Raw genomic sequence first — 11,751 nt, 5'->3', positions numbered from 1 at the left:
TATGTATATTGTATTCACCCTCTGTACTATGTACAGGTATACAGGGGCTGAGTATCCATTTACCTGGATTATTGTAAATATACTGTATATCCTCTTTGTATATTCCAAATTCTATTCTATTCTATTTTATCTTATTTTTCTCTGCGTGCTCTTGCTGTTGTTGCACTGTAAATTTCCCCGTGTGGGACAATAAAGGACCTGAATCTGAATCTGAATCTTCTGTCAGATTAGATAATATCACATTCCTCCAATGCTCTTTAGAGCTAATGCTCTGCATGAAACCAGCATTATATGGGGAAAACGAATAAGATAATAGTAAGAAAAATGAAACTATGTTCAATCAGCATTCTAAACTCACCACTGTAAAGGAAACCTCTTACTGACAACTCTGAACTGATTAAAACGGCTCTTATAGCGCCGTCTAGCGGTTATTTGGTGCATTATCGGCATCGTAATCTTGCGATTTCCGTACGTTAACGTACCGTTAAAGGGGGATTTAAGCAAGAAGTCATCGCCATCTATTTCACTTCTGCATATTCTGCTGAGCTTTGCAAATCCAAGTGTGTCAAGTGGGTCAGATGAACCTTAACACAGTTGGCTGTGTCCACAGGGTGTTTCCAACAGTCTGTGCAAATATTAATTTAGTCCTGTAGCAGATCCTCCTTTGTAATTGACCTTTTATTAAACAGCTTTGTCATTTGAGGCGGAACAGCTGGTAAAATCACAATCCGGGCAGAAATCTGAAATTATACAATACAGTATTCATAATTCAGGGAGGAAATGTGGTCCTCGGGGCCTTTTTCATGTATCAACAGACATGCAAAACCTATATTTGGTACTCCCAGTTTAACCTCAGGAAAACTCAGTTTTAATATCGATCCAGAGTTTGGATCATTCAGAAGACAGTTTCAGTTTCTCATCCTTTTGCTGTTTTTCAGTGCCTCCTCTTTCAGTAACACCTCTGATCCTGACTGCCCCCTCTTTTCTTTCCCCTTCCTCCTCTTTCCAATTCTTTGATTCCTCTGATTTCTGGCTCCTCTTGTTTTTCCATAGTTTCATTTTATTTCAACTCGTGCTTTTTCCCCCCTGTAAAATTTCCCCCTCTTTCTTTCCCCTGGATCCTTCGTTCACCATTTCCTGTCCCTCAGCTCTGGTTCCTGCAGATCTTTCCACTTCTTCAGCTTCCTATTGATTCTTCCTGCCTCTTTTTGCCTCCCCATCTCTTTGCTCTCTTTCTCTCTCTTTTCAACACTGCCTAGTTTTGACTCTTCCACCCCTTGTGTCTGTACCCCTGCATGGAATGCAGTTCTGAGGTGCTGGCCAGGATCTCTTTCCATGTGAAAAGCAGTCGACGGGACCACTGTGCTGCACAATCTCAATCCCGTGCAGCCTTGCCTTGTTTGTGGGCGTCATTTGTGTAAATCTCAAGTATCCATCATCACCTTTCACTCACAGAAGAGTGCTGATGAGGATGAAGCCAGATCAAACTTCTGCTCAGGTCCATAGATTTAGAAACAAACTTCTGAAGTGCGCATTGTAAAACAATCTGGGGTATCATAGCTTTCGTTTCTGGATCTTCATTCAGTGCCAAATATGTGACCTACTTAGAATTTGTGAAGCCTTCTGGTTTGTTTAACGTTCATTTTTGAGCCGATCAGCTATAATTCAGGGTGAAAATTGACTGCACGTGCTTTTGCAACTCACAGATATAAAACGTTATTTTCCATCAAAGCGTTACCACGTACACTGTACCTATCCGTTCTGTTTGTTGTTTGCTTTGTATTTTCTGGACATTTTTCATTCATGCGGCTGCTCAGATCAGAGCATGTTGATCATCTCAACGGGCCTTGGTGCTTTGAGTTGGCCCCACCCGACTGGCTGATTAGATATATACAGTATTGACATCTAAACAGTGACCCAAGACTATTAATCCAGTTTTAACTGCAGTTATTACCACCAATAATCGCGTATTTCCAAGAAACAAACCCCAGTAAACTCCATAGGATCCTTGTCAGCAGACTTCTGACTTTATCTGACCCCTTGGTTATCACTGCTGGCGGCAAATGTGTCATAAAGAGGCAGCTTTGTTTTCAGATTTGGGTACAATTACACAGCAGAGAAACCGACACCCTTGTCATTTCACAGGCATCCATTCACCTTGGACACAAAGAGTCGCTACAGTTATCACAATACCACTCCGCCCCCGGGGGCTGTTGCAGCCAGTTTATGTTTTTACAATCTGAGGGGATTTTTCTTCTCCACCCCCCCTTTTTGAAAGTGGGGTTAGCTCTGAGTTCAATGACAATATCTTAAAAAGGCAAAGAATTTAAATCATAGGTTTTTCAAGAGGCATGCTCTGCCAAACATACAGATTTTTTGTGGGATCACTCTGCTCCCTCTGTTCTATATGTGGCTTCAGAAGAGGGGTTGTTTTCTCAGGACCTTTACCAGCGGGCCGGGCTTTGGTGGGATAAGTGGGCTGGCTGCTCTGCCTGCAGGATGAAAAGGATTGGAAAAAGAGGGAGGGCCGTGCGAGGCCTTTTCTAGCCCTTCTGCTCTTTCATTTTATAGGTTCTCCATACACACAAAACACACACGGACAGGGAGCAGAGCCTGGTAGACAAAGTCAGGATATGACATCACCCACGGGACGAGAAGCCAAACATCTTTTATTTTTTCTTCGCTGTTGTCTGTCCTGCTGAGTGAAGCCGGAGCCTCTCGGTCTCTCAGTGCCTGGCGTGACAGAGAGAATCCAGAGGAGCAGCAGGAGCGTCACAGCAAATAGACGTGTCCTCCTTATGGATCAAAGAAATCAAGGAGCGTAGCGCCTGAATCCTCCCCGAGCTTCCCATGCCTTTTCCTCTCCTTCCAGGCGCTCTGCTGCAGGATTTCACTCAGGTACAACACCCACAGAGTTTGTTTGCTCTCACTTGCTTCTCGTCTCCTTCGCTCTGGTCAATGCACCTTATATACCTGCTGTTTACATCTACTTCTCTTGACTCTTTGGGTTATTTTCGTACATCTGCAAACTCGAGACACATTCCATCGCAAGCGTGATCAGACATGCTGAAACTGGAGCATTTCTGTCGAGGACAGTTTGAAGCGTCCTCCTGCACACAAACTAAACAAGGCCAAACACATTTATGAAGTTCTTCTGTACAAAATCAAAACAAGCGAGCATGCGGGGGGTCTGCGGAAAAGAGAAACGCAGTCAAAAAAAACAACCACTGGCTGGGGTATGAGTTTAAAAAAATGTGACCAAAACCTCCGGTCATTTGAGTAAACAACCACAGGAAATGTCAAGACCCACAAAAAGGGACTCAAACGCTGATACACAACAGAACTGCGTGTGGGCACCGCCGCTGGGATGTGACCTTGTTGTCAAGTCAACTATTGCTGCGTTTCTCAAGCTGCTACCGAGGAAATGTTACAAGCGTCACACAATGAAATGTACGACTTTGAGCTGTGCTAAATGCATCTGCTACAATATCTTATACTTGGGCCACTTCCGAAAATGCTTACCGTGGCTGTTTAATGAGGTCACGCTGCATCAGCGGCCAAATGGTTAATGTCAGCCAGGGATGCGTTTGTAGGAAGAGGAACTAAAACATTACTGTTATTTCACAATACTCCGCTCAAGCGCTGCATTCACACCCACAAAAGAGTTGTAAGTACCTTCTTACTGTGTCTTGAAAAGGCTTTAATGTAGCTGTCGTGCCCTTTTCTTGTTATACCGTAATACACAGTATAATCTTTCGGTAAGTCTGGTCCACAGTGGTGGACTGACAGGAAACAAATTTGATGGCTCTTGTTCTTCCTCGCAGATACGGCCCTTCATGTGAAAACAAGCGCTCCCAGAAATCTTACCGAGACAGACCCTGACCCTCTGTGACTCGATTTCCGTGCAGAGGCACGCCTGCTTCCATCTCTCAGGAAGGTCACGTTACCCAAATCAAAGCTAATTACGGCCTGATTCTTCTGCGATATCTCAGGGGGAAACACGCACTCGATGGCACTGTGTCTCGGACAAGTCTTCAGCAAAGACAAAACGTTCAGGCCGAGGAAGCGTTTCGAACCAGGCACCCAGCGCTTTGAACTGTACAAGAAAGCCCAGGCTTCGCTCAAGTCTGGCCTGGACCTGAGGAAAGTGGTTCAGCTCCCAGAGGGAGAGAACATCAGTGACTGGATTGCTGTCCACGTGGTGGATTTCTTTAACAGGATCAACTTGATCTACGGCACGATGAGCGAGTTCTGCACCGAGCGCACCTGTCCCATCATGTCGGGGGGGCTGAGGTACGAGTACAGGTGGCAAGATGGGGACGAGTACAAGAAACCCACCAAGCTCTCTGCCTTGAAGTACATGAACCTGCTGATGGACTGGATCGAGTCGCTCATCAATAATGAGGACATCTTCCCCACCAGAGTAGGTGTGTGACGAATAAAGCAGATTGTTGCCCGACTGTGCTTCAGCAGCATTGAAATGTCATCCTGGAGTTCGGTTTCTCCTTTATTGAGGTCTAAAACAGGCAGCCGATCATTTAAAGAAAAGTCTCTGTTGATGCGTAGATGATTTGTTAAAACCTGCGTGGTTGCCAACGAGTCTATGGTTATAAGAAAACTACCTAATAAGGAATCAACACTGTTGTGATACTGTTTTTGTATCTTCCAGGGTACTTTTTTGTCCAACTGCTGGCATTTTTCATTGCATCATTTCAGGAGACGCTAATGCTGATCTTATGAATTTAACTTCTTACTTTAACTTTTGCCTTTCTTAAATTTTAATCCACTGATCCGAATAATCTCTCAGGTGTTTTGTTTCTCCTTCCTTTATGACAGGGGTACCTTTTCCCAAGAACTTCCAGCAGGTGTGTAAGAAGATCCTGAGTCGCCTCTTCAGGGTGTTTGTGCACGTTTACATCCATCACTTTGACAGCATCTGCAGCATGGGAGCAGAGGCCCACATCAACACTTGCTACAAGCACTACTACTTCTTCATTTCGGAATTCAACCTCATTGATCACTCCGAACTGGAGCCCCTGGTAAGACAGACTGTTGGTCTAAGACGAAGTGTGAAGATTTAGAAAAGAAGATATGATCGCTTAAATGTATCTGATTACATGATTTGTAGACTGTAGCAGTACACTGCAGGCAAATCCTTCAGTCTCCTGTTTTCTATAATATGCTAAAATGCTCTTTTTGTTTTCTTGTCTTGCAGAAAGAGATGACACAGAAGATATGCAATTAAAGCAAGTCAGATGGAGCAAGTTTACATTTTGACAGTATCTGAGCCCATGACACACCATTGACTTCCAAACAAATGATTTGTTGCATCATTGAGTGGTTTTGGACAATGATTGGACAATGCATTATTGAGTGGTGTAACTGGGAGGTTTTAGTTTAGTTTTAGTTTATGACCACATTTCTTCAGATGTGGTGCCACTACAATAATTATGGCATCAAAATCGGACCTTATTCTGGTTCAGGTTACATCTGCTGCGAGCTTTCCCTTGTGTCTTTTGGTGCATGTGTCTTTATGTTCGTCCTTTTAAAACAATATGTGTTTAAGTGAATTAAAGTTTTATTTTTATTTGCTGTCAATTTTTTAAATTATTCTTTAGTGTTTATTATTTTGTTTTCTTTTCACGATTAAAGAAAAATGTGACATAGGTATTTTCAGTAGTATCTAAAAGAAGTTTAAGTTATTAAAAGTGGTTTAAGTGGGATACTAGCTATAATCTTATAACATACTCCAGAGTAAACTATCACTAAATCACGACGGTGATGAAATATTAAAGCTATGTGGCGTGACTACACGTCGCCAAGAATAAAATCCCCTATTGCGTCTTTGGGGTGTGGCTTGTATACGACAAAGTCACATGACGGTGATATCCGCTTTTTTTAACCAATAGTAAAGGAGGCAACGCGGAAAGGGGCGGGGAAAACCAGTGTTTTGTTTCTTCCCGCTCATGCGTCATTTCTGGTTGTGTGATGGATTTCAGCTAGCAGTGGACACTTACATCAGCTCCAAGGAGCTTTGACAGGAGGGAATCTGGCAGCTTCCAGGTAAGAAGGCATCGTTGCAATTATTATTTGATTTTAATGACTCCCGACTGGCCTATAAACTAGAAAATACCGATTAGTTTTAAATCGATAGGACCTACGTACGTTAGCTAACGCTAACGTAACACTGGATCGGTCGTGTACAAGTTAGCTTACTTCACTTTTTCCCGATGTGTTTAAATTTGTCACAATGTTGTGATGAACAACATTGTTTTAGGTAATGACTGAGGTTAACAGGCTGGTGCTGCCCTACTTGTTAAACTTTATATCTGTAAGAACATTAAGATATAACGTAATTATGCCTACAAGCTGGCATTTATTGCACTCTTGTATATTAGCAAATATTTTACTCAAGAGAGTTCCAAAATAATCCTAACGGTAATAAACTCGAACAAATTTAATGAGAACTAGGACTTTAGAGAGAGTGAATGGTGGTCTTTTTTTTTGTTTTGTTTTAAATCATGTTTCTTTTTCTTTTTAAAGAATGTGTTGATTGAAGCATCTGTCGTCGTATTGAGTCCACCTCAGTAATTGTGACGTACTCATAGTTTGCAGATATGGTGATGACGGAATTCCAAGCCTTCCAGCACCCTGTCCAGGTGAGAACTGAAGACTAGAGACTGCTGGTGCTTTCAGAACCTCCAACGAATCCAAAACATGTTAGATAAAATCAAGCCCAGAAACGATTCCACAGCCTGTCAGGGTAATTTGCATATGAACTCTGCCATGCACCGACTGTTGTAAATGCTTCTGGTAATATCCAGGATCAGATAAGGCCTTTCACAATAATTCCTGTATTCTCGTCAACCCACTGTTCTGGCAGGTCACCAAAGAATTTTATCTTCTATAAAAATGGAATTATCTGGCTGTTTATTTCCGTATTCTTAAAGGAACCGTTTCTCAGGTCTATGTATTAACATTTTGCTAAATTGAAGAGACCAGTGGGAGGATACATGATGTATTCCTTCACATGTTTTCTCTTATGCACTATCTAATCGCCATGTTTACTCTGACATGTTCCCTCCATGCGGCCTCCTGTCTGTGTTACAGGGTAGCTCCCTGGCTGTGGGCCAAGTGGGGAAAAGCTACAGAGGAGCTCAGGAAAATGGGGGACAGACAGTTTCAGAGGACAGAACACGTCTTTCTGAGGACCCGAAAGGTACCACAGGTAATTACCGCCTGTAATTTTAGAATTGAGTTGATTACAGTGGTCGCTATGATAGAGCAGCATAACCACCACCTGGTGTTGGGAGGATTGCTACAATTACTATTGACTCTGAGCTTGATTTTAGTTGTTATGTCTGGAATTGCAGACATAACAATACGACCTATACGATTAATACAGAAACCTTGAAATTTGCTTGATATTCATTGTATTGACAAACTTGTTTGTGTGGATGGTTTTTTTAATACAGGATTTGAGAAAAGTCAGCCGGTGAACATCCCAGATGCTGTAAAAAAGAAAAAGAAGAAAAGAATCAGGGCCAGTGACAGCTCAACTGGGACATTTGAGGGTAATGAAAGACAATTGTCCTTAAGAAAAAAAAATGTTATTGTGCTCTTACAGTGATAGGGAACTGGAGAAATTCTCATTTTTAAGGCTAAAACATTTTAAATGCTAAAACTCAACTAAACTAGCTCATATGGTTTAAATGAAAGTTGTTCTATTACAGTTGAGGCTATATTAAGATACCACAAACGCACAGGCGAATCACTCATGGATCATGTGTCACACTCTTGCATGTGTGTTTTTCTCAGATCTCTACAAACTGACAGATGAAGTGCTTGGACAGGGGGCATATGCAAAAGTTCAGGGATGTATAAATCTGCAAAACAGACAGGAATATGCTGTAAAGGTAAGGAAAGATGTGCTGCCTGTCTTTTGTTTGGACATTGATAGTGAATAGAATCAAGACATCAACACAACAACAGTCAAAAACAGAATAATACACAGTTTGAGTTTGTGGGGGGTCCTTCAAAAGTGCTGTGCTCATTACCTTCATCTTTTCTTTAAAAGATCATCGAAAAGAGCGCAGGACACAGTCGCAGCAGAGTCTTTCGTGAAGTGGAGACTCTCTACCAGTGCCAGGGAAATAGGTGTGTTTGGTAAAACCTTTACCAATGATGACATAAATAAAGAACTAAAACCTATTCTGACCACCACTTCACTACCTTAATGCAGGAACATTTTGGAATTGATTGAGTTCTTTGAAGACAGCTCCTGCTTTTATTTGGTGTTTGAAAAGCTCTGTGGGGGTAAATTGACCAACTCAACAGTCACATTTCTTTTGTTTCCTAAATGGCTTTTGTTGATCGCACGTCCTTGCTGCTCTTTCAGGGTCCATTCTCACACATATCCAGAACAGGAAGCACTTTGATGAGCTGGAGGCCAGTAGGGTTGTCAGGGACATTGCTCAAGCGCTCCATTTCCTGCACACGAAGGGTTGGTTGATGTCCCAACAGCTGTCACAGTCCAAAGATAACGTGTTTGTTTTTGTCGTGGCAATGATGATCTGCTGTTCTGCAGGGATTGCTCACCGAGATCTTAAACTGGAGAACATCCTTTGTGAAAACACCGATCAGGTAATGAGAGATTCCACACGTTAATCTCATTCCCAGGAGAATGCTGTTTTAAAGGGAAGTTGTTCCTTTTGTTACCGCTAGGTGTCCCCTGTTAAGATCTGTGATTTTGACCTGGGAAGTGGAGTGAAGCTCAGCAGCGCCTGCACCCCCATAACCACTCCAGAACTCACCACACCAGTAAGACCCTTTTAACTAGTCTTAACGTGAGTCTGTTTCATGTTTTCTATATATTTTTAATTGTGTTATTTCTTAGTGTGGCTCAGCTGAATACATGGCTCCAGAGGTTGTGGAGGTCTTCACTGATGAAGCCTCGTTCTATGACAAGCGATGTGATCTTTGGAGCCTGGGGGTCATCCTCTACATCCTGCTGAGTGGCAGCCCCCCTTTCATAGGCCACTGTGGGAGTGACTGTGGCTGGGACCGTGGAGAAACTTGCAGAACCTGCCAGGTATGATTCTGTTGTGGCGCTTGTCATAAGTCTGGAAAGTGAGGCTGTTTAATCTGGTTAATCTGGACAGCAGACCACTGTTATTCATTCATTTCTCGTGTGTTTTTCTAATATGTGCTGACTAATGACTCCTTGTCTACACAAAACCACACTTCAGGAAATAGAAATGCTTCTTTTTTTCAGAACAGGATTTCTAAACAGGATGGAAACTTTTTTTAAAAAGGTTGTGATCATGGTAAATTCCTGCAACAGCAACCTAATCTAGGAGATAAATCCTTGGAATTACAGATAAGAACAGAGACCTCAAAAACCCATTTCAACAAGGTTTTAAAGAGAGAATAAAAAATGCCTCCCCTGTTTCCACGGCAATATTTGACTCCTGGAGAATATTGTGGTGCTTTCACCTGACGGGATACTTCGGGATATTTATGTCCACAGAGTCAATTGTTTGAGAGTATCCAGCAAGGGAAGTATGAGTTTCCAGACAAGGACTGGGCTCACATCACAGGGGGGGCCAAAGATCTCATCTCCAAGCTGCTGGTTCGAGATGCGACGCTGCGCCTCAGCGCTGCACAAGTCCTCAAGCACCCTTGGGTGCAGGGGGTGAGAATCCTTGCATCTGTTCCCTTCCAATCATCCTCCAATACTGATACTTTATGAAAACTGTCCTTTCTTGGGTGAAATGTTAATTTTTCTTTTTTTCCCCAGAATGCCCCAGAGAGAGGTCTTCCAACTCCTCATGTCCTACAAAGGTACATCACAATATCAAATATTCTTAAAATTAAATGTGTATGTAGCTTTAAAGAGGTGGGATTTGTCCCCAGGAGTTAAATTTTGGCAACTTTAAAACAAAAATTGAACAAACACTATTCAGTATTGGTTTTGAGGACAAACGCAGCGTGCAGGAGACTTGCCTGGAACAAGGACGGTGACGTTTCTGAAATCTCCTCCCTGGTGCAGGAACAGCAGCACCAAAGACCTGACTCAGTTTGCAGCCGAGGCCATCGCCTTTAACCGGCAGCTGTCCCAGCACGACGAGCAGCAGGGCGACGCGGGGGCCATCGTCTGCACCATGAGACTCTCTCCTCCGTCCAACTCCAGACTTGCCCGCCGACGGGCACTGTCCAACGCTCAGCGCATCGGGGAATTTGCACCCTCACCAGATGACCTCAGAGCCTAAATGACCAGTCTAAACCTGTGTGTGTGTGTGTGTGTGTGTGTGTGTGTGTGTGTGTGTGTGTGTGTGTGTGTGTGTGTGTGTGTGTGCGCGCGCGTGCGCGTGCACGTGTGTGTGTGTGTGTTATCAGAGCCTTGTAGCATCACTTACACTGTTGCTTCTGATGGCCAGTAAGATGGTGTCAGGATCAGAACTCCTGTGATTTGTCTTTTTTTAATTTTTTTACCACATTTTGAACAACAAATCTTGCATTTACTGATTTCTTTGAGTTTATTTTTGCATGTTAAAGTTTTATTTTCTACTCGGAGATGATGAAATACACAAAAACCTGCAAGCCAGCAGTTTTTAGGTGGAATTGCTCCATATCAAAATGAAGGCGATGCTGTCTCGTGCCGGACTTCTAGATATAATTTCTCGTTGCCCAACTGTGCTGGAGGCTGTTCTTTTCTTGTGACGCGCTGGTCAGAGAAGGGAGCAATTTCCTTTTTACGTTTTAGCTCTGTGATTTTATGTTGTAAATGCTATAGTACATTCAGAGCTATGCATGGGCACTACAGGACGTTGAGTGGATCTGGTGAAGACCCTGTTTATATTCCATTTCACTTCAACACAAGCTACCTGCAGCACTGATGTACTTTAAAAAATATGCCCTGTTTCTTCAAAGGGGGGAGCATTATAGCAATCTAACAATGTGAGTTTAACAGATGGTTTTATTTTTTTTAATGTGTCCTTCATCCCCCAGACTCCTGTTTTCTACAGCTCCACCCCAAAAAATAACTTATGGTTTTGAGAGTGAGTGATGCATTGTGGTTGTTTGTGCTTCGTGGGTATTTTGAAATGTGTATTAATAAGGATTCTTTGCAGAACTGGATTTGTCTTTCAGTTCCTATTTTTGTTCCTGGCCTGGATGGATCACCCGGAGACTTCTTGTCGCTGATAGGAATATTATTATCTTGCACTTATCGGGGACCCTGATTATGTTGGAAGTGCGTCACTGATGGTCTGTATTTCCTATCATCATTAACAGCGCAGCAAGCAGACTGATTCACTCCGTCCCCATGGCAACTGAGGCCCTTCAGATCTGGCGGGAATTGATAGACACATTAGCAGAGAGGTGATAACCTCTCGTTGCATCAGGAATCATAAAGAACGTGTTTGTTTACCTCTCAGAATGTAATTTTGGGAAGGAGGCAGAGTAATCGTGTTGCTATGGAAGCTCGTCCCAGATCTTGGGATGGGGTTTGTTTTCCTCGGTGTGGTGTGTTCAGACTAATAAAAGTAAAACATCAGCTTCGTCTCATGGATTCAGTCTAATCCTTTAATCATTTACTGCAAAAGTCTTGTTTACTGAGTGTCCTTCCTGTGGTGGGGGCCCCAGAGAACACGTGAGGAGGGGGTATCTAAGCTGCTCAGACAGACAGAAGAATAAACAAAACAATATATTTGATACAGAGATTTGTTAAGATTTTGCATGTTTAAGAGT

General features: G+C 42.8%; 2 protein-coding genes and 1 long non-coding RNA gene across 10 annotated transcripts; 2 read left to right on the top strand and 1 right to left on the bottom strand.

Annotated features, from left to right (window-relative positions):
- Nucleotides 1-2,382: 2,382 nt before the first annotated feature.
- mob3c (MOB kinase activator 3C) lies at nt 2,383-5,587 on the top strand. Its single transcript, XM_057037473.1, has 4 exons — nt 2,383-2,898; nt 3,825-4,427; nt 4,837-5,039; nt 5,216-5,587. Exons 2-4 carry the CDS (start codon nt 4,010-4,012, stop codon nt 5,243-5,245), a joined length of 651 nt encoding a protein of 216 aa, XP_056893453.1. The 5' UTR covers nt 2,383-2,898; nt 3,825-4,009; the 3' UTR covers nt 5,246-5,587.
- On the bottom strand, nt 2,645-3,828 carry LOC130528296 (uncharacterized). The gene is made up of 2 exons (XR_008951259.1): nt 3,523-3,828; nt 2,645-3,190 (listed from the first exon to the last, which is right to left on the bottom strand). It is a non-coding gene; the product is annotated as an uncharacterized LOC130528296 (long non-coding RNA).
- A 324-nt stretch (nt 5,588-5,911) lies between the features above and the next one.
- mknk1 (MAPK interacting serine/threonine kinase 1) lies at nt 5,912-11,557 on the top strand. 8 transcript variants are annotated; one of them, XM_057037469.1, is made up of 15 exons: nt 5,914-6,063; nt 6,609-6,659; nt 7,111-7,219; nt 7,476-7,574; nt 7,819-7,916; nt 8,078-8,157; nt 8,243-8,316; nt 8,399-8,503; nt 8,588-8,643; nt 8,725-8,820; nt 8,897-9,091; nt 9,530-9,694; nt 9,800-9,843; nt 10,052-10,328; nt 10,399-11,557. In XM_057037469.1, the coding sequence occupies exons 2-14, from the start codon at nt 6,618-6,620 to the stop codon at nt 10,269-10,271; spliced, it is 1,383 nt and encodes a 460-aa protein (XP_056893449.1). In that variant the 5' UTR covers nt 5,914-6,063; nt 6,609-6,617; the 3' UTR covers nt 10,272-10,328; nt 10,399-11,557. The 8 variants fall into 8 exon arrangements, with proteins under 8 accessions (XP_056893446.1, XP_056893444.1, XP_056893441.1 ...); XM_057037468.1 differs by having other exon boundaries at nt 5,915-6,063; nt 7,111-7,228; XM_057037466.1 differs by having other exon boundaries at nt 5,912-6,063; nt 8,399-8,643.
- The last annotated feature ends 194 nt before the right edge of the window (nt 11,558-11,751 follow it).

Source organism: Takifugu flavidus, chromosome 7, assembly GCF_003711565.1.
Source record: "Takifugu flavidus isolate HTHZ2018 chromosome 7, ASM371156v2, whole genome shotgun sequence".
Lineage (NCBI taxonomy): Eukaryota > Metazoa > Chordata > Actinopteri > Tetraodontiformes > Tetraodontidae > Takifugu > Takifugu flavidus.
This window is presented reverse-complemented; position numbering and strand designations above follow the sequence as displayed.